Source organism: Phocoena phocoena, chromosome 19 (assembly GCF_963924675.1).
Source record: "Phocoena phocoena chromosome 19, mPhoPho1.1, whole genome shotgun sequence".
Classification (NCBI taxonomy): domain Eukaryota; kingdom Metazoa; phylum Chordata; class Mammalia; order Artiodactyla; family Phocoenidae; genus Phocoena; species Phocoena phocoena.
The window spans coordinates 50,815,866-50,843,334 of NC_089237.1; the positions used below are offsets into that span (position 1 = coordinate 50,815,866).

The window sequence follows — 27,469 nt, forward strand, 5'->3', positions numbered from 1 at the left end:
TAAGAAGGGGTGGGAGGGAGGCTGGAGGTGCGAAGGGCGTGGGCAATTCAGTCCAGACCAAGGGCCTGGGCGATGGAGGCGGGGCGAGTCCAGGCCAAGCCAGGGCAGGAATCAGAGTCTCTCTCGGGCTGGGACCCAGATGTAGGGGCCTGAGAGGTCCTCGATGACGCGCTTCACCTTGTGGTAGATCTCCTCAAAGCTGTCTCCCTCCACGATGGCTGGGGGTAGGGGGCGAGCAGGGAGTCAGGCCCAGAGGGGCACCTTTTTCTAATTCTCCTATCCACGTGCCGCGGGGCTGCACCCACCCAAAGGGGACACCCCTCTCTAAACCACCCACCCAGTGGGGGCCCCCTCTTTGAATCTGAACCAAAGGTGCCTTGTGTGCACCTCACCTGAGAAGCACTCTGTGAATTCCTGCTCCAGCTTGGTGGCTCTGTCGAAGGCTTTGCGGGCTTGCTCCTCTGTGATCCGCTTATTAATCTCTCTGTGGACAGTGAGAGACACACAGACCTGAGGGTGGGTCCTGCCCCACCTTTTATCTCCTTTATAGAGCTGTGAGGTCGCAACCAGTATTTTCTCATCTGGAGCACGAAACAAAAAATACAATTCCTGGGCTTCCCTGGTGGCGCAGTGGTTGAGAGTCCGCCTGCCGATGCAGGCGACACGGGTTCGTGCCCCGGTCCGGGAAGATCCCAAATGACGCGGAGCAGCTAGGCCCGTGAGCCATGGCCGCTGAGCCTGCGCATCCGCAACGGGAGAGGCCACAACAGTGAGAGGCCGGCGTACCGCAAAAAAAAAAAAAAAAAAAAAAAAACAATTCCCAATATCCTCTGGGGCCACAGACGGGCCCCCTCCCCATGACCCACCCCAGCCAGGTGTGGCCACTCCAGGGACCTCTCCAGAGCCTCATCCTTCCAGCCGGCAGCCCCAGTGAAGGGATTAAGACCCTAACTCCCGACAGCCCCGAAGCTCTGGCTCGGCCTAGAAGGTGTGTACCCCCAGGGGTTGCTGGGAGTTGTAGTCCTGCCTAGCCCGGGGCAGGAGAAAAGGAAAGAGGCCTGGGAGTCCCGGTATCCTCTGGGTTCCAGCTCTAGGTGCAGATTTCCCTCAAGGGCTGCCGGAGCTGCTGTCTAGGGTTCTGAGGGGACAGTTCAACACAGAGGCCTTCAGAGGCCCAGAGCCACAGGTGTGGGCGAGCAGAGGGGAAGCCCCCCGGGACCATACTCACAGCACATTCTCCAGGGAGCGGGGGCGGATGAAGATGGCGATAGGGTGCAGGTGGGCCGCCTGCAGCCGCCGCACGGCATTGGCCGAGACATCGAGGATGCAGTGCTTCCCCTGGGGGTGGGCGGGGGGGTAGGGGGGTGGTGGAGGCAGACCACCAGGTGGCAGGAAAGGACACAGGTGCCAGGACAGGACACAGTTCATGGAAAGGTAGGGAACGGGGGATTGGCCGAAAGGGAAAAGACATGGATGTCGAAAGACACGTGGACAAAGAGAGTTGAGGCAGGAAAGGTATGGATAGACAGAATGAAAGACAGAGAGAAAAAGGCGAGGGGCAGACAGAGGGCAAGGGAGGGGTCAGCACAGGAGGGAGGGAGTGGGGGGAAGGAGGGAGGTGTGAGGAACCAAAAGATGGGACAGAGCAAGGCGGGGCGGGGGTCGCGAGAAGCAAAGAAAAAGGAGAAAGGAAGTAGGATAGAGGGAGGAGGGAGGGGAGGAAGTAGGATAGAGGGAGGAGGGAGGGGAGGACGGACAGAGGACAGACAGATGGAAGGAACAAGGAGAGACAGATGGGAGGGAGGAGAGGCAGATGGAGAAAGGAGCCATGGAGGGAGAGGGCAGGGTGGGGGCACCAGGGAGAAGGTGGGGGCAGAGGAGTGGGAGGGGAGAGGGGAGAGGGCCAAAGGGGAGCCGGCAGAAGGGAGGGACCGAGTGGGGGGAGGCCGAGCCACCAAGGGCAAGGCCGCAGTAAGAGAGGTGAAATGGGGCAAGGAGGAGGGCAGGGGAAGAGAGGGGACAGATGGCAGAGCAGAGTTTGGGGTCAGGGACCAAGGGAGGGAGGGAGGCAGGGAGAGCGGGGCACCAGAGAGCAGGCAGGCAGAGTTGCCCAAGAGGAGCAGGAGGTGGAGAAACGGAGTGGAGACCCAGCAGGGAAGAGACAGAGAGAGAGCGCGTTAGAGAGCTAAAGGAAGGCCACGGGGCAGGGGCTGGGGGGGGGGGGGGGGGGGCGGGGCGCGGGCAGGAGGACGGCGCCGCGGCTCCTACCTGCTCGGCCACCTCGCGCACGGACTGGACGCTGGTTCCATACAGGTGGCTGTTGTACTGGCCGGCCTCAATGAACTTGTGCGCCTGGATGTCCTTCTCCATTTTCTCCCGGGATGACACGAAGTGGTAATCCCGGCCATCTATCTCATACTCCCGCTTGGGCCGTGTCGTATCTGCCAGGAAGTCACCCCACCACCCAAAGATCTAACCACCATCCCTGTAGCTTAAACCCTGCCTACAGCGACCACCCCCCCCAACCAGAGTGCCCAGCCAGTCCTTCAGGAAAGGAGGCAGCTGGGGAGACTTCCTCAGCAACCCCGGGTCCTCCAAGTCCCCAGCCTGGAAAGGGCACCATGGAACATGAGGGTGGCTGAGAAGCACCCTTCTCTGAGAACCCGTGTGTCCGGCTGCATCCCAATGCCCGGAAGCGGCTCTGCCTGTGTGACCGCTTGGGCCCCCCCGCCCCATTCCAAGGCCCCGGCACTCACGCGGAACACAGGATCCGAACTTGTCGGGGAACTCGGAGAGGAGATCGTCATTGGCACGGTCCTTGGTGGGCCCGAGGATGATGATGGGGCGAGCGTAGTGCACTGAGGAGAGAGTGCGGGTCAGGTCGGGAGCAGAGCAGGGAGCGGGGGTGGCTGGGCCAGGTCGCACGGCCAGACCTCACCTTCCATCTGTGTCACCGTCTCGTAGCTCAGGACCGAGTCTTCTCGACCTAGTGGGAGGCAGGGCGTCGGCAAGGGGGCTCTGATGCAGGGGCCCTGGGGCCCTGTGCTGCCGCCCTGAGGACTCAAGCGAGGCTCAGGGCCCCTCTCACCTCAGGTCTTCCCAAACTGACCCTACGTACCCTGTGATCCAGAGCTGGAGCCCCAATCCTAGGAAGAAAGAGCAGGCCATGCGATCGGTCAAGAGTCCAGGCCCACGAGCCCCCCACTCTTCCACCCAAGCTCACGGCCTCCTCTACCTACCTTGGCCTTTAACCTTGACCACTCCCGTCGCTCAACCCTGTGGGATACATGGAGGGATGGTGGGGGGGCATGTAGGGAAATGCCCATGAGGAGCCCGATGGCCTCACCCCGGGCCAGCTGAGAACCCCATCTCTCAGCAGCCCCTGGGCCCCGTGCTCCTAAATGAGGCGTTTGCCAGAAGTGCTCTCGTGAGTCATGGTGCTGCTGGGAAGGCCCATTAGACGGATTCCCAAGGAGTCAGTAGGCAGACCCATGTCCTCCCTACTGGCTGCCCAGCCTGGGGACCTTGGGAGCGCCAGTGTCTGGGGCAGGAAGGCTCACCGCCGTTTGCTGGGGATAAAGCCGATGTCATCAGTCTCGCTGTCAGAGTGGACCCGCCGCGCCTGCCACCACTCCTCGTCACTGGCGTCGATGACATGCAGCACATCCCCAAAGCGGAAGCTCAGAGCCTGGCTCAGGAAGCCACAGTCCTTGGTCTTGTCATAGTCAAACAGGGCCCTGGAGGGCAGGCGGCCTTTGGTCAGAGCCTGGTGAGGACTCCGTCCCCCAGGACCCAACCTGGAGGTTCTACCCCGGGGTCTAGAGACGAGCACAGGTGCCGTGGATTCTGAGAAACCCTAGAACTGTGTGGGGACCAAAAGCTCTACCGAAACTCATGATCACCATAACTATGAACTGTCATTCAGTCCACACTGTGTCAGGGATCGGACAGGCTATGGATCCAGTGCAATTTCTAGAGTAAGATCTAGAACAGCACCCTCCCAAGAAAGCAGTTGCAGTATGCACACACGTCACAGTCACAGGGGTAACGTGGACCCGAACTCGTAAGGGAAAGAAAAAAAGATCACTCTCTGCAAACTCTGGTTACCGGCAGCAGTATGAAACGCCTGTAAGTCATAACCCCTGAGGTCAGGACAAGGGAAGGAATGACCGCAGAGATAGCAGAGATGCTGAGCAGATCACTGGGGCTAGAAAGGAGGGAAGGGACCCCAGGATTGCCCGGCATCACCTGGGAGTCAGAACTGACCAGCCCTGGGAGCCAGCTGAAGCCTGCAGGGAGGAAAGGGCCAGACGAGGCTCCGGTTTGAGCCGGGTATCTGGGCGGATGGAGGTGCCATTCAGGGAGAGAGAACACTGGGTGGGACAGACAGCACGAGCGCACGGGAGAAAGAGGTGAGCTCACAGTTTGGGACATGTTGCGTGTGAATGCCTGTGGGACATCCCCATGGACGTGTCCAGAAAGCAGATGGCCAGAACTGCAGGTCTAGACCTCGAGGAAGAGGTCAGGCCAGAGCTGACAGCTCTGAGAGACATCTGCAGAGCGAGTGGCAGGTGAGGCCATGGGAGTGGACGGGCCCCCAAAGGGAGAGAAGGGAAAAAGCATCAGACACAGCGCCTAGGCCTGCGGAGAACGAGAAAGAGGAGCCAATGGGAGAAGGAGCCCCAAGAAGGTAGCAAAACGCCACCGGAGAGATGGGGACAGACTGGAGAGCGCGGTGGTCCACCTCCCCTAGACTGCGTTATCCCACGGGGCTGGGCAGCCTGCAGCAATACATTCCAAAAGCCGAGGGGCCCCCTGCTCTGCCAGGCACTACCCTTTGAGTTACCAGATTGTGGGACAGCTGGGGGTACCAGGGGAGGTGCCAGGGTGACCGGGGCTAGGGGCAGTAGGGATCGTAGGGACTACTTCACAATGCTAACCTGTGCGGGAATGCCAGCTGAGCGTCGCCAGCTGAGTGTCGGCCGGCAGGGGTCGGGGGGAGGGGGGGCCAGCAGGGTTGAGGGGGAAAGCTGGCTGGGGGACGAGGGGCACAGGAGGACTTGGAGCCCAGCCCGGGAAGCGTCCGACCTGATGTAGAAACCCCTTTTGGGATTGCTTCGCAGGGAGGCAGTCCCTGAGCCCAGGCTGCTGTTCATGAGCTGTTCCCGAAGGTCGTGGATCTTGGCCTCGAACCGGCTGTACTCTGAGGAAGGACAAGAAGGTTCCTGAGCTCGGGCCCCATACTACCGCCACCCTCCCTCGCCCCCTGCTGAAGCCAGGAGCCGAGGAGACAGAGAGCTGAGCCCACGAGAAGGCGCGCTTCAGGCCCGATACCTTCCGGTTTATACTGAGCGATGATCGTGACTGTCTGGCCCGCGTTCTTCAGGGCAATGGCAGCCTGCTCATGGCTGGCGTTGCGGAGGTCAACACCATTGACCTAGAGAGAGCAGGAGAGGCTGAGTCACTGGAGATGCAGGCCAGGCTCCAGCCTACAGGGCTCTGCCCTCAGGGAAGGGGGTGGTCCGGGCAAAGGCTGGCCTTCCCTCACCGAGAGGATCTGGTCCCCCTTCCGCAGCTCCCCACTGAGGTCCGCAGGGCCCCCGGCCAGGATGAAGGAGATGAAGATGCCTTCACCGTCCTCGCCACCCACGATGTTGAAGCCCAGGCCCGTGGATCCCCGGTGGATCACGATCCGCCTCGGTTCTCGGGGGATGTCTTCCTCCCCGAGCAGGTCCTTGGCCACTGGGGAGTAGCGCCGAGGGGAGGTGGGGGTCATGGCTGTGGGGTAGTCAGTGCCCAGGTAGCTGCTATGACTGATCTCGTTGTCCAGGTGCTGGGAATAGGCTGGGGGAAGACGTGGGCGAAAGGATGAGATGGAAGTACATGGAAGAAGACAGCGCCCACCACCCCACCTCCTCCCTAGGGAATCAGCAGAGCCAGACTCAGGGAAAGGGGAAGTCACTGTGCCAGAGGAACAAGGCTGGGGTGGCAAAGGGGGCGTCAGGTCACAGCAATGTCAGGGGCAGGAATTCACAGGTGATGTAGCGGTTGGTGCTCCTAGGGGACAGTGGATCTTAAGGGTACGTGACCTCGGTATGGCAGGGATCACGGAGCCAAGGAGAATATTAATACCGGGCTTTGGGGTTTTTCGTTTGGTTGTAGCATCTCTCAAATCCCTTCATCTATGAAATTCCTCTCCCTTTCCCCGCCCCCCCCTTGGCCATTCATTTGTTGAAAAAACTAGGGCATTGTCTAGCAGAATTTCCCACATTCTACTAGGGAAATTCTAATAGGTAAATCACTGCTTGCATCCCTGTCCCGGTGGTGTTAACCTGCGCCTCTGCCCTGTATTTCCTGTACACTGGTCATCCGAAAAGAGACTCAAGTTCACTTTTTGGCAAGAATATTTCATAGGTGGTGCTGCGTACTTTCTGCATTATGACAGGATGCAATGTCCGGTTGCCTTTTCTTTTTTTTTTGTTTTTTTTTTTTTGTTTGTTTGTTTTTTGCCTTTTCTTAGGTAAGACAAATCTGTAGGTTCAGGTATTGTCAACCTGATCCATACATTATAAAGCTCCCCATCAGGCTTTCACCTAAGAGTTTTAGCAGCCACTGATGATCGCTGCCTGGTCCTCACAGTTCACTGGGGACAGCAAAATAGCGCTGATATTCTATGTTTGTTTGTGTTTTTTTTTTGAGGGAGGAACATTTATTAGTGAGAATTCGTCTGTAAAAGAGAACGTTCCTGGGCTTCCCTGGTGGCGCAGTGGTTAAGAATCCGCCTGCCAATGCAGGGGACACAGGTTTGAGCCCTGGTCCGGGAACATCCCACATGCCATGGAGCAACTAAGCCTGTGCGCCACAACTACTGAACCTGCGCTCTAAAGCCCGCGAGCCACAACTACGGAGCCTGCATGCCACAACTACTGAAGCCCGTGTGCCTAGAGCCTGTGCTCTGCAACAAAGAGAAGCCACCACAACGAGAAGCCCGCACACCGCAAAGAGTAGCCCCCGCTCGTTGCAACTAGAGAAAGCCCGCGCGCAGCAACGAAGACCCAATGCAGCCCAAAAATAAATAAATAAATAGATTTAAAAAAAGAACGTTCCCATATCAACCATTTGGTTACTCTAAGGTGCAGTTTGTACAGGAAGGGAGAATAAATGCTTGACTCTTTCCCTTTATTTGCCAGTTTTCAGAATGGATGAGTTCCCTAGCATCCTCTAAAGGTACCCAGTTGTTTTGAAGTATCATTATAATCCTGTAGATTTTAACATTTCTAATGAGTTTTGGTTGAATGGCCAGTTTCAACTTCTGTGTCTTTGACACGACCCTTTCATATCTTCCTTGCTTTCTAGTATGAAAGATGTTACAAGTTCATCTTGCACATTTCTTGCTCAAGATTTGGAATTGAAAAAAAAAAAAAAGATTTGGAATTGGCCCTTTCTCCAAGGAGCCAAGGTTCCTTTTGGTAGGTTATGGTGTTTAGAAACAAGACCATGTGATTTTAATATGGTCTTACAGTATGGTTTCAGATTTGGACGGAGCAGTCACATCTCGTTATTCTTTTCCAAAAATTTCTTAGCTATTCTCCCAAATGTATTTTTCCAGCTGGGGGTAGGGGGGACATTAAAATTCTGATGAGGACTGCATAAAATGTAGAGATTAACTTGGAGAAGATTGAGATATTTAGCATATTATGTTTTTTGCGTCAGGAAGCACGAGTGACTCTCCAGTTCTTCAGTCTTCTTTTATGTCCTTCAGTAAAGTTTCATCATTTTCTTCATGTAAATCTTACACACTTCTTGTCAAGCTTATTTTTCTACGAATTTTATAGAGCTTTTCTCCTATGGCAAAAGGGATCTTTTTACCAATTACATTTTATGGCCACTTTCTTAACCCTACATATTATTTCTAAGTTCTTGGGTTAATTCACTTAGATTTTAATCTAGATGGACAAAAGTATAATTTACAAATAAGGATAAGTTTGTTTCTCCCCTTTCAAATGTAAGTAACATCTATCTATTCATTCTTTTTCTCTTGCTACACTGCCTGAAGGCTCTAAAGCAGTGATTCTCATGCAGGGGAATTTCGCCTCCCAGGGGACATTGGCAGCATCTCAAGACATTCTTGGTTGCTCTCACTGGTGGGGAGGGAACCATTTCATCTGACAGACAGAGGCCAGGGCTGCTGTTAAACATCCTACAGGGCACAGGACAACCCCCTACCACAAAGAATGTCAACAGTCCCAACACTGAGAAACTCCGCTCTAAAGCAATGTGGAATAACAGTAGCAGGAAGAGGCATCCTTGCCTAGTTCCTAACTTAATGTACACACTGCTAGGATTTTATCATTAGAATGTGTTCATTGTTAGTTTTTGATAGCTATTCTTCAATCACGTTAAGGAAAATGCTTCTGTTCCTAGTATACTAAGTTTCCCTCCAAAAATAGGATGATGGATTGCATCAAATGCCTTTTCCGTATCTATTTGAAATGAACTTACGCTTTTTCTCCCTTAACTTTTTAATACAATAAATCATACTGAGAGGTTTCATAATATGAACCACCTTTAATTCCCTGAAACAAACCCTACTTTGTGACAATGTTATTCCCTTAATATACTGCTGCGTTTGTTGTGCAACTGTGTTGTTAGATACTTTTACATCTCTGTTCAGAAGCAAAATTGGCCTATACTTTCCTTCTTCTTCCTCCTTTTTTTTTTTTTTTTTTTTTGCCACACCTCACGGCTTGCAGGATCTTAGTTCTGCCAACCAGGGATTGAAGCCAGGCCACGGCAGTGAAAGCCCAGAATCCTAACCATTAGGTCACCAGGGAACTCCCTACTTCCTTCTTTTACATAATCTTTGTGACCATTTTCAAATGCCCTCATAAAATGAAATGTGAGACATTTTATCTTTTCTTATATTCAAAAAGAGCATAAGAATTATCTACTCCATGAGGATTTGATAAAATTAGCCATAAAACCATCTGGGCCTTGTGCCCTCTGCGGGAAGAACTATTGACAATCTTTTCTAGTTCTTTGATGGTGACCGATTTTCCATCTATTCTCCAACCACAGGAAGTGACAGAGGTTGTGGCCAGTTCAGGGGAAATATCTGAAGAGGAATGGTCACCAGGGATGTCATGGGGTGACTGAGATGGGGCATGGGCAGCTCTGGGGTTTGGAGGGCTCTCACAGGTTGTGATGTCTGGGGGAGCATAGCTGTCACTCAGGTAGGCATTGCTGGGCTTGGCCACCTTTAGGTAGACAACATCATATGTGTTCTTCAGGGCTGCCACGGCATCCTCATGCATGACGTCCTCCAGCCCCACACTGTTGACCTAGGGTCAAGGGAAGCAGAGCTCAGACAGAATCAGAAACATCCTCAAGACGGATGCACTGAGGGTGAGCCGATAAGGAAGCCTGGGCCTGCTCAGGACCAGTAGGCAAGACCTAAGTGTGGGCTAGAAAAGTGATGAGGGTCCTCACCGCCAGGATCTTGTCTCCAATCTGCAACCTCCCATCCTTGTGGGCAGCACCCCCTTCGATAATCTTGGTTACATAGATGCTATTATCTCCGGGGATGTGCTGGTTCCCTACACCTCCAGCAATGCTGAAGCCAAGACCTAGACAGAGGGGAAGGCAGAGGTGGGCGCCCAGGTACCTGGGGAGCAGGCCTTGGGGCAGTGGACAGTGGGATGGGGGTGGAGACATAACAGGTTACTACCTTTAGGCCCCTTGATGAGCTTGATCTCCATGAGCTTCTCAGCCGGGGGCTTCCGGCGCATGACGTAGAGGCGGACGATGGAGCCTGCCTCTTTGAGGGCCTCCACCGCGGCTGAGTGGGTCACCTCCCGCACGTCCACTTCATTTACAAACAAGATGCTATCGTTGACCCTGAGGGCAGCAAAGTGGGCCTGAGCCAGGAGCTTCCTGCTGCCCTGGCCCTCCCTTTCAAGGGAATCAGCATCCTAACCCCTGTCTCTTCTCCCCACCTGAGACGGCCATCCTGGGCAGCAGCCCCACCAGGAATGATCTTGGTGATGAAAATGGATGGGTCGTCACCGATGTGTGGGTTATCAGTGCCACCTGCGATGCTGAAGCCCAGACCTGAGTTACCCTGGGCAGAAGGAGGGGAAGAGGGTCAGCTCCCCTCACCACCCACTCTAGACAGGGCAAGGAGGTAAGGGAGTGGGTCGGGGAGTTGTGACCAGAGTAGGAAGGGACAGGGTTAAGAGGCTGGCCACAGAGAAAAAACGGGCACAGAGAGAAGCACAGACAGGGAGCGAGGAGGGAGGACCTTGGAGGGAGGAGCCTGCTCACCCTTTCCAGTGTGATCTCCTCGTATTCCATTTCCCCCTCTGTCCCGTTCACCTGCAACTCCAGCACGGGCCAGAAACACAAGAGCAGTGAGACAGACTTCCTACCTGAGAACCTGGCCCTACCCTGGCTGCTGGGACCCAGGCCCTCCCTGTCTCCCTCCTCTCTTCTGTAATGGCCACAAAATCTAAACAACTCACATATCCCGGGGCTTCTAGGGTATCTGTGTTGACAATCACAGGGGGAGAATTGGCCTGTGAGGGGAAAAAGGAGACGAAAAGCTGCCTGAACCTTGGCTCACGAGGGAGCCGGTAACCAAGAGTCCCACCGGCCTGGCTACCTTCTCAGTCTCTTAACCCAGCCCGCTCTGCTACCCTTGACTCCCTGAAGGACCCAGCCTCAGCCCGTGTTACATACACACACACATACACATGCTGGACCCAATTCTGCCCAGCCCAGGCCCCCTACATGTGGAAGGAGGTGTCTGAGAAGGAGGAAGGGAGAGACAGCCAGATAGGGGAGCAGCAGATGGTAAAAGGTTGGGTGGAGGGGCGCCTTGCGGGGGGGGGGAAAGCGTCTCACCGGATGTAACACCACAGAGTGTTGCATGCCTTATGTGCTACACACAGACACCACAGGACTTATGTCCACTGGGTCCTGCTCCTCCTTCCTGCCCCCATCCCTGTCCCTATCCGCCCACATACACCCAGATACCTTCATAACCCTCCCTCAGATTTGCCTCTCATTTTCACACACATTTGCCCTAAACCCTGGGCCCCGGGAATCCGGGGTTCCCCCAGATGCAGGCCCCACCCTCCCTCTCGCCCACCCACCATTAAATCTGCTCCTTCCTCTAGGGACCCTGTTGCCTAGCAACGGTATCTAAGCCCAGCCAAGGCCTGGGGAGACCCACCTCCTGGAGGCCCCGTCGCCAGGACAACAGGAGGGGGCGATGGGGCGTGGCCTAAGGGCAACCAGATTCCCAAAGGCAGAAGGGATCCTCTAGCCCCGCCTTTCCTGACCTGGGCCCCGCCCCCCTCCCCCCCACCGCCGCGTTAGCCCGGCAGAAATAAGTCCAGGCTGAGGAGGATTGAGGGCGCAGCGCACCCTGAATAACTTCCTTTCCTCCCTCCCGTACGCCCCTCACCCTATGCAGTGCAAAGAACATCAGGAAAGGGGAGTGGTGAAAGACATCCGGGTCCTATCCTCTCATCTATTCTCCGCCCGCCCACCACTTCATCCGGGAAAGGGTTAAAGTGGGGTGTGCCCAGGTCCCTGACGTCAGTCGCCTCGACGCAGCAGGGTCTCTAGATTCCAGGGCGGAGCCCGCTTTAGGCCGGTCCTAGGGGCTTCCCCAATTGCCTGGGCAACCGAAGCCACGTTTCCATGGCAATGGGGGAAGGCGGCCAAAAGCCTCCTTCCGGGGTCCCCAACCTATCTCCTCCTTAAACAAGTATTTATTTGGAGCCTACCAAGCGCGAGGCACTCATCACGGATTCCCCAGACTCCTCGCTCTCTCCTTCCAAAGGGGTCCCTCCTCTCTCCTACTGCTATTTGTCCATACTACACATTTTCAAGCTCTATAGTTGATTTCATATCCATAAATCTATTAACACCATCCTCCGACCCTTCAAATCTCAGCAGATGCTAACTGTCCAACCAATAGCCACTGACTGCCCAACTCTCATCCGCGCGTCCATCCTCTATCCCACAGCCTATCCTCAACCGCCATCCCCATCCTTCTCCTAGAATTTCCTTTCCCAGGCCCCATCTTGTATCCGCAACTACCTTCATCTGTGTCCCCTCCCTCTCTCTACCCCACCCGATAACCTCCATCTACATCTCTGCCCCACCCTTCAATTCGCGTCTTCCATTCTCCATCCGCTTCCCTGTCCACTTCCCTGTCCGCATCCTCCCATCCGGGCCCATCCCTTATCAGTCTCCTGCTCTTATCCTCCACCTTAATTTCTGATTCCCCAGAGAGATCAGCACCACCCTCCCTTAGTTCATCCTCAAACCCTCAAGATTCTATGACCAAATCACAATCCTTAATTCTCAACCCATTCCCCCTCTCCTCTGAAAATTGAGGCTTCTCCTTGTCCCCCAGCTCAGGCCTTGTCGTGGGACCTCCCTCCCACACTCATGGCCTCCAGCACTCTCTCCTTCCACTTCCCTCTGCTTCCTGGGCTCAGATTCCAAATCTCCCTAGTTCTGTACTAACTACCACCTTCTCTCCTCTTCTCCTTCCCCAGGGACTTAATGGCCCCATCTTGGGGGGAAAAAAGCATCTCTAGTCTTCTTCACTCCTTGCAGCCCCCAGAGTTTCACAGGAATCCTCTGCACCATCTCCTCATCTCCAGAGCCTTCTTTTCCTTCCTCTCAATCAGCTCGACCCTGCTGCCCTGATTTCACAGTCTCATCCTTGTCTGTCTCCTGGCCCAGGACCTCTTACCCTTCTGTTGCCTCTCCACTTTGCTACCTGCCTGAGAACAGTCTTTTTCTCCCTCTCCAATTCCTCTCCTACCACATCCTTCTCACCCCAGAACCTACTGCTGCCCCCTCTCTGCCTCCTCATCTCTAGGCTCAGAAACCTCCTCACCATCTTCTTGGTGAAATGTCAACAACCCCCCCTTCCAGGGCATCCCACAAGATCCTAGAATCTCACCCCTGACCCCACAGTGTTCCCCTGAATCTCCCTGCTAGCCTGGTACACTCCATCCTCCCCAGCCTGTGCCCCCAGAAGAGGAGATTGAGGGGGAAGAAGTTGGGAGCCGGCTACCGAGGCAGAAGGCTGATCAGGCCGCAGAGGGCCTGAGCTGGGGATCAGGGAGAGGGAGAAAGAGAGTGCGTGGGAGGAAGAGAGAGACAGCATCTAGAACCAGCCCGCCAGCCAACAGGGAGGGAAAGGCAGCGAGGGGGGTGGCGCACAGGAGAGGTGCAAAGGCCGGGGCAGGGGATGGAGGCAGAAAGGCCCGGGCGACTAGTCTCAGGCCAGACAGATGGAAAGGGCTGGAGAGCCAGGCCCAGAGGCCGGAAGTGGGGGGGAGGAGGCAGCGAAGGGACAAGAGCAAATGAGGGCAGCGCTCTGGCCGCAGAAAATGGAAATGGAGATGGAGGGTGTGAAGGAATGAAGAGGGCTGGGGCGCGAGAGCATCCTGGGGGATGCACACATCTCAACACACGTGCGCACAGACACGCAGACACACACACACACACTCCTGGCTGTAAGCCCTACACCCACTCCCAATTGCCTGGCCTCTCTTTCTCCTCTTTGGTAATCAGGTGTTTCCAACGCCCCAAATGCCCCCTCCCTCCCCCGGCCCCAGGAGCCCAAGCCCAGCTCCCCAGCCCCAGCCTCCCCCCACCTACGGCTCACGCCCTACCGGGCCTTGGGGGATGTTGTAGTTCCGAGGCTCCGAGGGCCGCACTGGGGAGGGGGCCGCCTGAGTCTCCTACCTTGAGGGGGGAGAAGTGGGCGTGGCCCACGACCCCTTGGACGGCCTCGAGGTGGGACAAGTTCCTCTCCGCCACGTGCACCAGCTCGGGGGCGTTTACCTGGTTGGGGAGGTGGGCCGGGCTGTGCTCCAGGGGGGGCGTGTCTTCATCTTGGTAGCGGTATTTCTGGGGACGGGGACGGAGGCGTCACAGGGGCCGGCCCAGCGCCTCGGGCTCCAGGCTGCCCGCCCCGGCGCGCCTCCTCTTCCCCCCCCCCCCGCCCCCCCCCCCCCCCCGCCCCCGTGCAGTGCGGAAGGCCCTGGGGCCTGGCCAGCTCCTCCCCCTCCCTGTCCTCCAGCCCATTGGCTCCCCTCTCTCCACCTCCCCACATCCCCCTCTCCCGCCAGGGCCTCGGCACCTCTCCTCTCTTCCCAAAGCCCTGCCCCATCCCCCAACTCCTTCAACTCCCAGCCTAGGACCCCCGCCTTCTACCCAGCACACTCCCTCCTCTGGCTTCCGTTTCCTCACCCCTCTCCCAGAGCTCCAGCCCCTCTGACACGTGCACCCCCGTTCTCTACATCCATCCCCAGCGTCCTTGCTTTCCTCATCAGCTTCCCCCCATTTCCTCTTTACCTCAATCCCACTGCCTCCTTCCAGTTGCTTCTCCCACTCTGTACCCCACCCCACCCTCCTTGCCTCAGTCTCCCCACTGCAGCCTCTACCCCTGGAGTGAGTGGCTCTCCAGCACCTTGTAGGTCCCAGGCAGGGACCACAGTCAAGCCCTTCGACTAGCCGGTACTTGGCGTCAGCCCCCCTGGCAGGACACAGCTAAACCCGGCCAGCTGGCCTCGCTGGTTCCCAGGTCATCGGCAAAGGGGCCCCAGGAGTCTACCCCGCCTCTACAAACGCCTACAGCCCAGGCAGCTAATCGGATATACTAGAAGGAGAAGGGGGAGAAAGGGGGAGGAACAGAGACAGTAGGGCTCAGAAAGGGGGCAGGAATGGGTGTCACCTTCCAGGTTTGCTGACTGCGGGAGCGGGTAGAGCCTCAGAATGAATTCCTGGTCTCCCTCTGGCCTCTTGGAGTGAGAGACCCAACCTGACCCCTGACTCCCTTCCTAACTAACCACGTGCCATCTCAAGGGCCTCCCATACTACCTTAATAGGGACATCAGTAAATGAGATTAACTGGGGACCAGAGAGAGGAAAAGGGCAGCTGGAGATAGTGAAGAGCAGTGCCCCTGCCTGGGTCCTCCCACATCTGCCTCTGCTCTCACAGCAAATCCTCCCCAAAACCAGGCTCCATGGCGGAGCGGGAGGCTGCCATATGCAGGGCTCCCTCAGAGACTGGAGAAGACAGAATACACTCCCCAGTACACGTGGGTGAAAAGAGAAGGCAAGATTTCCCTCTCAAAAAAAGTATCTGAGAAACTGAGAGGACCCCAACATTTGGGGACCAACAGTTACAAGGTCAAACTGGAGGAAACTTATCAAGGTCAATGCCTGATGCTACAGTATGACTGAAAATTCTGAGGATGAGGAACCAAGGCTGAGGATGTAATCCAACTTTGGCCGTGGTTAAGGATGAAGTGAGAATAGGAAAAAGAAGATGGTACATGGAGATTCTCAAACCCAGGACACACCTTGATACATTTGAAGAGCCTTAAAGAAGGAAAACATGGGGCTCATCAAGGTACACTCTGTTTTCTGGCCTTGGAGAGAGACTTGACTTGGAGACAGTCTAGGAGAGAGAATCCCAAGCTCCCTCCAGGTTTCCATATCATGAACACCAAAAGTGGAGAAGGGAAGCTAGGGGAAGTATAAGCTAAATAATCCTCCTCAAAGCTGGGCCCTCCTGGATAACAGAATTCGATGAAATGAAAGAGGTTGTCATTCCACACCCTGAAAAGGTGGTCTTCAGCCTGGACAGTGCGAGATCTGAGGGACAGAGCCCCAGAACTGGAGGGGCCAGGGAGAAAGGGAGGAGGCAGCTGTACCCCCACTTCACAAGGCCCCCAATTCCCTGCATGATACATGAGGCAGGGCCAAGGGTTGCAGCTTCAAGTTTTGGAGTCAGGGGAAGGGTTTGAGCCCAATGCCCCTCCATCTTTATTTACCCCACCTCACACAGAAGATTCCTGAATCTCGATGAAGAACTATCAGGGTGCACATAACGAAAATGGAAGTTTGCAAAGGGACATTTCATTGTTTATTCTAGATAGGAGATGAAAGTAAATTTGTAGCACAGTGAGACTGCAGACACCTCTCCCTGCCTCATCCCCATGGGGGGTGGGGGTGTCTAGGACTGAGGAAAAGGCTTCTCCTGATTGGGAGACAAGGTGAGAGAGATAGGGAACAAGGAAAGGGTACCAAAGTTCCCAGAATGTGGCTGGAGGAGGTTAGGGCCTGTGCTCAGTCCCTGGTCATTTTCTAAGTAAATGTAGTAAGGAAAAACCTCTGGAGAGGTGGGGCTGGGAGAGAGTCATTCAGAAACTGCAAACTGGTAGGTGGGGGTTGGGGTCAGCACCTCTCATCCCAGATGACAGGACAACTAAAGCAGGACAGGCAAGAAAGGAGGATCCCCTCTTTTACCCTACAGGGACTCAGGGCCGCCGCGGGGCGACAGCTCCAGTGCTATTGGGATCAAGTCTGAACCCCCAATATATTAAGGCATAGGATAAATCAAAAGGCTGGGGGGTGCTGTTATTCTTTCCCCCTTGGTTCCCTCCTCACCGGAGCCCCAGTTACAAGAATGACCTGGAATCCAGCCTTGTATCCCCAGAATAGAGGGGTGTGAGTGAAAGTGGATGATCATAGGAGGGGCGACCCACTGTGCCTGTCCGCGAGACACTGCAACCCAGAGACCCCGCCAAGCAGAAGGAAGAGCGACAGCACTTGAAGCTTGCACCCTGAGATTTGGGGGGTCCGGGAAGAGGGGAGCGGGGCCGGAGCCCGTACCGCGGCACGTACCACGCAGAGACACATGGAGGCGAATCTGTTCCGAGCCGACATGGAGAAGGGGAGGGGGACTGAGGGGAAGGGGTGGGTGGGAGAGCAAGGGTCCCAGGGTTGGGGGAGGGGGAGGGGCAGAGGGGCGGGGGCTGCGGCGGCCGCGGCAACTGGAGGCTGCAGCCTGGCGGGGGGGGGGGGGTGAAACGGCGCCTGCGCAGTGCGGGAGAGCGTCACGATGGGAGAGAAGGGGTGAGGGGAGACCCTCTTAGCCATCAACTTCCCTGGTTCCAGCTGTTTCTCTGTGCACTTCACCTTCCACAGTATATTCCTATTCCTTTACAAATAGACTCACTCCTAAAATTTACCAATTTATCGCTCTGGTTCTCTGGGACACCTTATTCTATCTAATCTCCCACCCCTAAAATCACCAGGCCCTAACTATTACAAAACCTCACTGGACTCTCAGGGTGCAGGGAAGGAAGCAGCTCTTCTCCCTCACTTCAGAAGGACCCCCAAGGGATCTAAACTGCCTCCCACAATCCCCTCCCCCCAACCTCCCCAAAGATTGTTAATGTAGACAACATCCCCACAGATGCCAAGACACCTCCTATTCTAACCAGCGGGAAAGCCCCACATGATAGCCAGACAACACTTTCCAAGAGTTGAAGAACCACAGATCCTGTTGTGCCCTCAAATTCATCTACCCTTTAAATCATCCCTATTAAAATTATATCTATTCCCCCAATCCACTGACAGAGACCTTGAAATTAGTGCAACTATTACCCTTGCTCTAATGTAAACACCCAAATAAGCAGTCCTCAAATTTGTTTGGGGTCCCCTGTCCAAATCCTTGAACCTAATGAGATACTCATGAGTTTCTAATATACCGTTCCCCAATACCACCAAATCCCATTTCAGGGGATACGTAATGTAATTTAAAGCTGACCTTCTAAATTCAATTGAAACCTCTTCAATTTATTACCAAACCTTTAAATTAAGAGATGTTTCCCTATTCCTTTTCTTTCGCCCTTAAATGCATACATTACTCCCTTTTCTGGCTGCCCTCCCCTACATCTCAACATTCCCCCCACCATGATTCTGAATTTTAACTTTGTTGGAAGATTACTCCCAAATATATCTATCTCCCCCACACCCAAGTCTCAAAAAATTTTTACCAAAATAAGATCTGGCCTGCAACTTGCAGTGACCCACAAATCTCCCATAACACCCCAAAATGACTGCCTCAGATGTCTTGCATTTTGTCCCAAACTGAACCTGAAAGCATCTCTTCCAAATATTCTCCCATTGAACGCCCACCTTTCCAACTCTTAAAGCCCAGTGAGCAGTCCCCTAAATCTGCTTCTCTTGGCTTTTCTAAAATGCCTACATACGGTAGAGAGGACGGACTTCCCTAGAACCTGACCCATGCCCCCTCTCTCCCCGTTGGTTGGAATCTGTTAGATGCGCCCCTGAGATGACCCCCAAGGTCCTAGTTTCATATCCGGATAGAATGCTTGGATCCGGGAGCCAGTGCGAAAAGGGCTGAACTCGAAATTCCTTCTAGAAAAGAAAATGCACAAGCCCTAGTTCTCCACCAGTGGGCGCTGTGGCCCATTAAGACCCTCCCCCATCCCCCATTTCCTTTTTCCCTCCATTTTCCGTTTCCCCGTTGCCTGGCAACGCAGCAATCCAGGACTTTGCTGTCGCCTAGCAACCGTCTCCCTGGAACATAGAGCTGAGGTAGGAGGTTTTGCTCTGATGGAATCCGAACAGGTCTCCATCTTAGGAAAACTGAGACGTCAGATCGCCCAACCCCCGGATTCTCCTTTCCAAAGACCCCCGCGCCCCGCAGTTTCTTAGACAACAAGCCCCTCAAACCCTGTCTCCTTTCGGCACATGGGACCACGTCACGCCCCTGCCGGGTCAGCCCCGCCCTCATTTCGGGCCGGTTACCCAGCCTAAGGCCCCGCCCCTTTCGTTGCCCGCCACCCTTGGTAGAGTAAGCCAGACCCCGCCCACCTGCCTCCAGGAGACCGCGCCTCCGTCCACTTCCCGCCCATTCGCTCCCCCGGCCTCGCCCACACTGCCCCTCCGCCACGCCCCAGTCGGCCAATGAATGAGGCCGTTGGCCACACTGCCCCGCCCCCGGCATCTTAGCTTTGCCCAATAAGGACCACCCGGAGGGTTTAACCGCTTCGCCTCCGGGACTCTGGCCAAATACCCCTGGTCTTTCCCCACTTTCCCCCCCTCCCCCACTTGTTCTGCTCCGCCCCCCGCCCCCCTCGCCCGGCCCTCAAGTCCGCCACGCAACTTCAGTCGTCGCCGGTTACCATGGCAACGGCGGCAGCAGCGCGGGGAGAAGGGGGAGGGACGGGGGCGGAGTGGGAGAAAGAGATGCTCAGAGACAAGAGACACAGGCAGAGAGCTAGGCACAGAGTAAGACTAAGTGACAGCTATAAAGGCAGAGTTAGCACAAAGCACAGGACCTGGCACATTGTAGGTATTCAATAAATGATCCTTAAATTACTGCGGCAGAAGTCTAAATATAGGCAATGAAAGATGGAGGACTCAGACGGAGCTGGGAAGCTCAACGACCGCAAAGCATGAGCACCGTCTACCCCACCCAGCATTTTGGGGGGGGACAAGTGCCATGTGCCCCCTGCTGGCTCCTCCGAAGCTAACCCTCCGCTGCCCTGGATAGAGATGAACCACAACTCCCAACAGCCCCACGGGCAGCAACTCGCCAACACCGACGGATCTTGCGCCTCAAGGCCTTATGGGACTTCGAGTCCCCGCCATCCCGAGACTGACAAGTTTTCCGGCCAAGGAACGTGGCAAGCCTGGGTCTCCACACCTCTGTAAAACCACAAAATACATGATCCTCTCTGCGCAAGACTCCTTCCTTCGGGGATGCTCAACCCTGGGCTCCATCGAAGAAGCAGGATTCTTGAAGGGAAATGAATAAACCCATCCTCCCAGAATAGCTGCCACTGCAGGCAAACCCCTCACCCTTGCTCGTGTATGTGTGTTCACATGTTGGAAGCAGAGCCCACACATTCCAACTGGCTTTCTGTGTACACCTGCACATAAGGGACCATAGCCAGGGAGCCTAAGGCTAAGAGGCAGGCTAAGGGCAGGAGACAGGAGGAACTGAGAATCAGACAGACATTAAAGGAGAGCAGGCCAGAGAAACTGAGGCACAAAAATCCACTGAAACTACAGGGATGGGAGGAAGAAGCAGTACAGGAGAAAGCCCAAAGCCCACAAAATGGGGGATAAGCAAGTAGCCCTGGAGAGGCGGTGGGGGCTTGGACTTAAAGGTCCCCAGCCCCCAGTCTCCTCCATCCATGCTCACACATGCATGACGCATGTGTAGATGCATGTGTATATACATATATGAGTTTGTGGCAAAGAACATGTGTGTCCTCAGCTCCCTCCCCTGAGAATCTGCAGTTCCCACTAAATATAACCCCCTCCCCAGCCTGTGACTCACCCAGACCCCGCCTCCCGGCCCCCACTTCCTGTCCCACCCCCCAACCCCCAGCTGCCTGCCACCCGCCCAAGCCTCCCTCCACACACCAGGCATCCAGCTTTCCAGTCCCAGAGTCTTACAGCCAAGACCTAGGTATTCTGCATCCCACCAGAAGCTTGCTAGTGCTCCCCATCCAAGACCTCCTGCACTTGCCAGGCTCCAACCACAGGGACACCCTTGTACAGATCTTCACTGCTGGCAGCCCGTCCTTTCCCCTACACCTTCTCACCCCAGTAACCTTAGATCCAGGTGTCTTCCCCCACCTTGATCCCAAGTGTCAGGGGTAACAGGAATATTCCCCTCCATCTGCTCTTCTCCCTCCTTCTCAACCAGGGGTAGATTCGGTGTGGGAGGAAACGGGGATGTTGGGCACCTTCCTGGGCCACCCCCAAATTTTGCACCATGCACCTGGTGCCCCTCCTCAAATCCCCTCTCCCCAAACCTCTCATCCTCCTCCTCAGGAGCTGGCAACCTCAGCTGCTGCAACCTTCTACCTCCCAAGGGAATACCCCAAATCCTAACCTCACCTGGTCCCTTCCCTCAGGTGATCCTATGTCAGGCCCCAGCTCTCTGACAACTCCCAAGTATCCCCATTCCACATGATCGAACCCTAAATTGACAGTTCCCTCAAATTGAGAGCGCCCCCAAATGTATCAGCCATGAGACGCTTCTTTTATAGCCTGAAGGCCCACCCCTTCCCTGCCAGCTGACACCCCCAGACCAGTCAGGTACTCACAACCAGTAACCTTCTACCCTCAAGCCAGGAGCCCTGTGAAATTGGGCAAGGCACCTGGAAGCCAGCTTGTCCTCCAAGAGGGAAGAGGTCCCCCCCGCCATGCAGTCCACCTTCTAACATACAGCAAGCAGGACTCCCATGTGAGCCAGGCTTCTCCTTAAATAAGTCTCCCTCAAACATCATTGGTGAACCTCAAAATCCACCAGATCCCCCAAGTCACAGAATACCCCCAATTTTCCATTTCCCTCAAAGGGCTCACTCCAGGGGGCACCTGTGGCCAAACCCAGCATTTTCTCAGATGTGAACCCCCAAACTAAATTATGACCCCCGCAGATACATCTTCTGATGCTCTCACCCCAGGGCCCCCAGCCGCGGATTAGGCCTGACTAACCCCTCCCCACGAACTCATACCCTCCCCCCAGTTTATAGGTCCCCCCTCATGCTTACCTTGGTTGTCACTATACAGAGACAGTCCATGTTGGGGGGCCTGGCCGCGGCGGCGGGTAAGGGGCTCTGACTTCATCGGAGTTTCGTTCCTCCCCTCCGTGGGTTCTCACCCCTCCCCCCTCCGCACCCCACTTTTGCAGGGGGGGCCAGGATGGGGGGAGGGGTGAGAGGGGAAAGAGGGGGTTGGAGAAGGGAAGGGGAGGGGAGCGTGGGAGGGAGGGGAAGGGGGCCCTAAAAAGGGGTCCCCAATGGAGGGGAGGGGGCTTAGGGAGCACACCCCGATTCTCAGGAGGGGCGGGGGCACCGGGGGCTGGCAGCCCCGGAGTTCGGGGGCTGGGGCATGAGCTGAGGTGGGGGAGGGGAACTGGATTTCGGGGAGCCCCGGGGTAAGGGGGGGTCTTGCCTAACGGCCAGGGGCTAGGGGCCGTGGCGGGGGAGTGGGGTGGGGGGGGTCGGAGGCGGCAGCGGCCGAGGGAGCCGTGGAGCCGAGGAGGGAAGGGGAGAGAGGAGGAGAGAGGAAGCAGGGGGAGGGAGGGAGGGAGGGAGCGAGGAGCGAGAAGGGGGGGGGGTGCCTTGGCAGAGTTAACTGCTTCCGCGCTGGCAGGAACCCGGATAATGGGAAAGGAGAAGGAAGCAGGAGCCCAGAGGCCCTGAGGCAAACATGGAGTCTCGGCCAGCCACCAGCGATGACAGCAGAGGCAGTGAGGAGGGAGTTCATTTCTCAGACGAGGAGGCACACACAGATGGGCTGGGAGCACCCGGGGTTGTTGAGATACTGGAGAAAGGCCATGGTAGGGGGTAGGGAGTGAGGGAGGGGCTGGCAGGAGGGAATCCCTGGGGGCCTAGTGCTCCCTCAGGATTCACAGGAGGAAGCCTGAAAAGTGACTGCGTCCTAGACTCTTTAGTGCCTGAAACTGGGGCAGGTAAAGAAGAGTGGGAAGCAAGAGGGCGAAGGGGCTACAGGACGGGAAAGAGTGCATTCTCCTTGCCCCTGACTCAGGATGTTGTCCCCAGGGCCCCCAAGTCTCAGGTTCATGTTCGCAGTACTTTGGTCCCCCTCCAGCCCTGCCTGCTCCCTCGGGAAGTCAGGCCCCCACCCTCACCCCTTTACCTGACTCTCTGAGATGGAAGCCTCGTAATAGTCCAGGATGTCTGTCACAGGAACAGAGCTGAGTTAGCTCTCCCCCCACCCCCCCACCCCATCCCCCCGCCTCCCTGGCTGCCCCTGCCATCACCTCTCCTCCACCTGCCTGGTAAGGACAGAGGAACTCCTTTAGCCAAGGCTGGTGGACTGGATGCTGACGGATGACCCCTGCCCGGGGCTCCTGTTTGTACCAAATGATCTCCAGGCTCCGAACCAGCCCCCAAGTTCAGTAATTGCCCTCACAGGCACAGGCCAGCCCTTTCCTCCACCGCCCCCCAGAAAACTGGGGCGACTCACCCAGCAAGGCCTGGAAGAGGTCACTGTGCAGCACCGTGAGGAGAGGGGGTGCCCATCGCAATAGTGGGGGGGCCAGGAGCCAGAGGGCTGACCTGGGAGCTGGTGAAATGCAAGTGAGGGGGGATTGGGACAAGGACGAGATTGAGGGACCAACACACTCACCTCCTCTTTCCCAGCCTTTGCCCTCTCACCCGACTCTCTGGAAAGGTCCAGGGAGAAGGATCCCTGGGTCCCAGCCCCCCACCAGCCCCCAGGCCTCTCCTTCACAAGGACTCCTGTTTTTCACCTCTTGGTCCTGGTCCCTCAGACATCTCTCTCTTCTCTCACTTTAATCTCTCTAATCCACCGGATCAGAGCTGAGCTGTCTTCTCCCCACCCAGCCTGAGCTGTCAGGTAAAGTTGGCAGGCTTGAGCCGCCCACCATTCCATTCTTCCCAGGTCCCCAGGCACCACCGCCACCACCACCACCACCTTCCCCCTCACACACTGGCCCCTCTCCCCAAAGCCAGGCATGACCGCAACATTTTCCTGAGGACTGGGGAAGAGGGCCACCCCCAAGGGGCTCTGCTCTTACAGCTCAAAAGGAGGGGAAGCTGTCACTCTCTCCTCCTGGGGCCTGTCCCCAGTGAGAATGGCAAAAAGAGGGGCATAAATTACCTGGGACTTCTTGACCCAGAGTAGATGTACGTGTGTGTGTGTGTGTGTGTGTCTGTGTCTGTGTGTGAAGGGGACGGGACATGAGAATTCCTACAGTTCCTCTCAGGACTGGGAAGAATCCATCTGCCCAGAGGTCCAGAGGGCTGCCCTGAGCACATGGTCTCAGGAAAGAACAAGAGAGGGTGCAGAGAGATGTTCAGGAAGGTTTCAGAGGCCCTAAGGGGGAGGCAGCAAACCTCGGGGTCCTTCCTACTGTGAAAATTTTGGTGTTTCCAGAGTTAGTGACAACTCTGTCGTCTCAGGATAATATGCCTGAGCCATTCACACCCACCTTGAGTCACCCACCCCACTATTTTTTTAAATTAAATTAAATTTATTTATTTTTTTATACAACAGGTTCTTACTAGTTATCTATTTTATAAACATCAGTGTATACATGTCAATCCCAATCTCCCAATTCATCCCGCCACCAACACCCCCACCCCCCACCCCTTTCCCCCCTTGGCGTCCATACGTTTGTTCTCTACATCTGTGTCTCTATTTCTGCATTGCAAACGGTTCATCTGTACCATTTTTCTAGATTCCACATATATGTGTTAATTTACGATATTTGTTTTTCTCTTTCTGACTTACTTCACTCTGTAAACAGTCTCTAGATCCACATGTCTCTACAAGTGACCCAATTTTGTTCCTTTTTATGGCTGAGTAATATTCCATTGTATATATGTACCATATCTTCTTTATCCATTTGTCTGTTGACGGGCATTTAGGTTGTTCCCATGACCTGGCTATTGTAAATAGTGCTGCAATGAACATGGGGGTGCATGTGTCTTTTTCAATTATAGTTTTCTCAGGGTATATGCCCAGTAATGGGATTGCTGGGTCATAGGGTAGTTCTATTTTTAGTTTTTTAAGGAAACTTCATACTGTTCTCCATAGTGGCTGTATCAATTTACATTCCCACCAATAGTGCAAGAGGGTTCCCTTTTCTCCACACCCTCTCCAGCATTTGTTGTTTGTAGATTTTCTGATGATGCCCATTCTAACCGCACCCCACTATTTCCCTCTGTTTTGTGTTGGTGGAGACGGATTTCACGAGGAACCCCAAAGAGTCCTCTTTCCATGCCTCTGCCTCTGGCATCTATGTTACGTTTATGTCTTCCCACCTCTCCCTTCTAATTCCACCTGGGAAGTCCTCCCTTCAGTCTACCCTCCATCCCTCTGGATGCAACCGCCTAAGTTCCTCAGTCTTCCGTCTCAGCCTATCTCATCACCCCTTCTGAGGGCTACACTCCAGTTCGGACAGGCGAGATGAAGGAGTTTGGGGGAGACAAGGGACGTTTGGAAATGACCCTAGGTCAACCAGAATGCAGGGGTTCGGTGGCGCTCCGGAACTACAGCCCCCAGCATGCCCCAGCGGCCGGAAACCCCGCCCACCGCCTCCCGGTGCATTGTGGAGGATGAGGCAAGGCTGGAGGACCAGACTTTGGCTAACCCGGCGAGAGCGCTAAGTCAACGCTCAGGGTAGCAGCGGTTGGAGCGGTTCAGTGATGCAGGCGGCGAGGATAGCGCCGAGCATGGGGCGGCAGCTACTAAGGTTGGGGAGCGGGAGGTGTGTGTATGACAGGGGGTAAGGGGGCAGTGGGCCCGGACACCGGGCCAGGACTGAACCCCTACTCCCCACAGCTCGCGGTCCAGTGCGCTCCTTGGGCAGCCCCGGCCCGGCCTCGCCTGGCGACCTTATGCCAGTGGGGCCGCCCAGGTAAGTGACGGCCACCTTCGAGAGTATGAGAGCGGGAAGCCGCCTCGGATCCCACCTCCCCGCCGCCGGCAGGGGTCTCCCTCTTGGTCCCAGTCACCTGCCGATCGCCCTGGCGCCGAAAGTAGGGGAAAGGGCAGCCCAGGGTGCCCTGAAGATGAAACTAGGGGAAAGGTGGCGGATGCGCCCTCCCCTGGCACCCAGCTCTTCCCCTCTGCTTTCCTTGGTACTTTGGAATCCCCTTCCCCGGCCTCACTAACCATCCCTTTCCCCAGGCGGCTGTGGAGAAGTCCGATTCTCTCTCTTCTGAGGCTTCGACCAGGGAAAAACGGGCCAAGCCGGTATGTGGCTCGAGCCCGGGAGGAGCTAAGACAGGGACAGGCCCACCCCACACTGCTCCCTGAAACTCCCTTCTCCCTGTGCAGGAATCTAAGTCCTTTGCTGTGGGGATGTTCAAAGGCCAGCTCACCACTGATCAGGTGTTCCCATACCCCTCTGGTAAGGAAACGGATAGGCGGAGCTGGATAGGGATGGGGCGTCTTCCCCTGACCGCCTCGCCTGGCCTGACCTGCCCGTCCTTCTTGCCACTCCAATCCCTGCAGTGCTCAACGAGGACCAGACACAGTTTCTTAAAGAGCTGGTGGGGCCTGTGTCCCGATTCTTTGAGGTGAGCAATGCCAGCCTGAGGAATAGAGCTTGGTCCCTGATGGGGTGGGAAAGAGGATAAGGAGCTTAACAGGAGCCTGGATATGAGATCCTGTGCCTTCCCCAGGAGGTGAACGATCCTGCCAAGAATGACATGCTGGAGCAAGTGGAGGAGACCACTATGCAGGGTCTCAAGGAGCTGGGGGCCTTTGGTCTGCAAGTGCCCAGCGAACTGGGTGGTGTGGGTCTCTGCAACACCCAGGTGAGGGAGCTCCCTCGGTCACCTCCAGTGTCCCAGTCTACACCTCACCCCTGGAGCTAAGGTCTCTGCCAAGAGCTGCCCTGGGGGCCTGTGGGATGTTGACTCTTACCACCAAACTACTTGCAGTTCCCAAGGGCCACGGACCTCAACCAGGGTCCCAAGTCCTAATGAATCGCTAAGGTGGGGACTGCCTGAGGATAGTGTAGGGAACAAACCTCCCACCGAGACCTGGAATAGACCTGCCAGTGTCCTTCTGCGGTGGCCCCACTTGCTCTGCCCACTCTCTCTGCAGGGATGCCCAGGTCGGGCTCTGCCCTGCTGCCCACGCTTTCCTGCTAAGGGCAGGTCCCCACGTGGCCAGTTACAGCCCCAGATGCCTGTTTCCCCTCCAGTATGCCCGCTTGGTGGAGATCGTGGGCATGCATGACCTCGGCCTGGCCATCGTCCTGGGGGCCCATCAGAGCATCGGTTTCAAAGGCATCCTGCTCTTCGGCACAAAGGCCCAGAAAGAAAAATACCTCCCCAAACTGGCATCTGGTGAGGCAGCCCTAGGAGACCCAGAGATCGGGAGTGTCCTGGGCCTGGCACAAATTAGGCCGCGTGGTACTTGGATCACCACACAGCTGGGCGTGTTGGCTGGGCGAGATGCTGGGTAGACATTGCAGTGTGCTGGTGGGGAGATACGAAGACGCTGAATATCGCCAGAAGCGTTAAGGGGGAATGCCTGTGTGTGTGGGTGGGCACTAAAGGGCCTTTCCTGCCCATCAGAACCCAGTGTAAAGGAGCTCTCTCTCCAACAGGGGAGACTATTGCCGCTTTCTGTCTAACTGAGCCCTCAAGTGGATCAGATGCAGCCTCTATCCGAACCTCAGCTGTGCCTAGCCCCTGTGGAAGATACTACACCCTCAGTGGAAGCAAGATTTGGATCAGGCACTCTTCTCCCACTTTTCCCTCCTCTCCACCTCTGCCCACGTCCAGGCCTCACTGCTCCATCCTGACTGCCTCTCACTTTTCCACAGTAATGGAGGCCTAGCGGATATCTTCACGGTCTTTGCCAAGACACCAGTTAAAGACACAGCCACGGGGGCCATGAAGGAGAAGATAACAGCTTTTGTGGTGGAGAGGAGCTTTGGAGGTGTCACCAAGTGAGTGGGCTGGGGAGAAAGAGGTAGAGCCAGGGAGGGGGCAGTACTGAGTTCCAGGGCAGATGGCTGTCACAGGTCACTCTGGGGATGGGTGCAAAAGCCAGAGCATTTGGACGGCATGTTCCTTTTAGGCCTAGT

The 27,469-nt window shown here is 55.8% G+C and overlaps 2 protein-coding genes across 8 annotated transcripts in view; one reads left to right on the top strand and one right to left on the bottom strand.

Moving 5' to 3' along the window:
• Positions 1-22,957, bottom strand: DLG4 (discs large MAGUK scaffold protein 4). Of its 4 annotated transcripts, XM_065897825.1 has the most exons (22): positions 22,864-22,957; positions 22,534-22,574; positions 13,876-13,941; positions 10,521-10,574; positions 10,421-10,423; positions 10,324-10,380; positions 9,996-10,120; positions 9,728-9,897; positions 9,490-9,626; positions 9,197-9,341; positions 5,549-5,844; positions 5,335-5,437; positions 5,089-5,203; positions 3,561-3,737; positions 3,240-3,276; positions 3,119-3,146; positions 2,939-2,986; positions 2,757-2,858; positions 2,269-2,441; positions 1,229-1,338; positions 393-484; positions 112-218 (listed from the first exon to the last, which is right to left on the bottom strand). In XM_065897825.1, the coding sequence occupies exons 6-22, from the start codon at positions 10,351-10,353 to the stop codon at positions 112-114; spliced, it is 1,995 nt and encodes a 664-aa protein (XP_065753897.1). In that variant the 5' UTR covers positions 10,354-10,380; positions 10,421-10,423; positions 10,521-10,574; positions 13,876-13,941; positions 22,534-22,574; positions 22,864-22,957. The 4 variants fall into 4 exon arrangements, with proteins under 4 accessions (XP_065753896.1, XP_065753897.1, XP_065753898.1 ...); XM_065897826.1 differs by lacking the exon at positions 10,421-10,423 and having other exon boundaries at positions 10,324-10,374; XM_065897823.1 differs by lacking the exons at positions 22,534-22,574; positions 22,864-22,957 and adding an exon at positions 21,423-21,452.
• The window catches only part of ACADVL (acyl-CoA dehydrogenase very long chain), an 8,925-nt gene continuing 2,878 nt past the window's right edge, over positions 21,423-27,469 (top strand). The window contains exons 1-9 of one of the 4 annotated variants that reach the window (XM_065897830.1): positions 21,423-21,478; positions 25,207-25,282; positions 25,567-25,620; positions 25,705-25,777; positions 25,882-25,946; positions 26,052-26,186; positions 26,579-26,723; positions 26,987-27,116; positions 27,206-27,331. In XM_065897830.1, the coding sequence (XP_065753902.1) occupies positions 25,729-25,777; positions 25,882-25,946; positions 26,052-26,186; positions 26,579-26,723; positions 26,987-27,116; positions 27,206-27,331 (650 nt within the window). In that variant the 5' untranslated portion in view covers positions 21,423-21,478; positions 25,207-25,282; positions 25,567-25,620; positions 25,705-25,728. Of the gene's footprint in view, positions 21,479-25,039; positions 25,133-25,206; positions 25,283-25,554; positions 25,621-25,704; positions 25,778-25,881; positions 25,947-26,051; positions 26,187-26,578; positions 26,724-26,986; positions 27,117-27,205; positions 27,332-27,469 lie in introns of those variants that run through there. The other 3 variants (XM_065897828.1, XM_065897827.1, XM_065897829.1) reach the window with 3 other exon arrangements.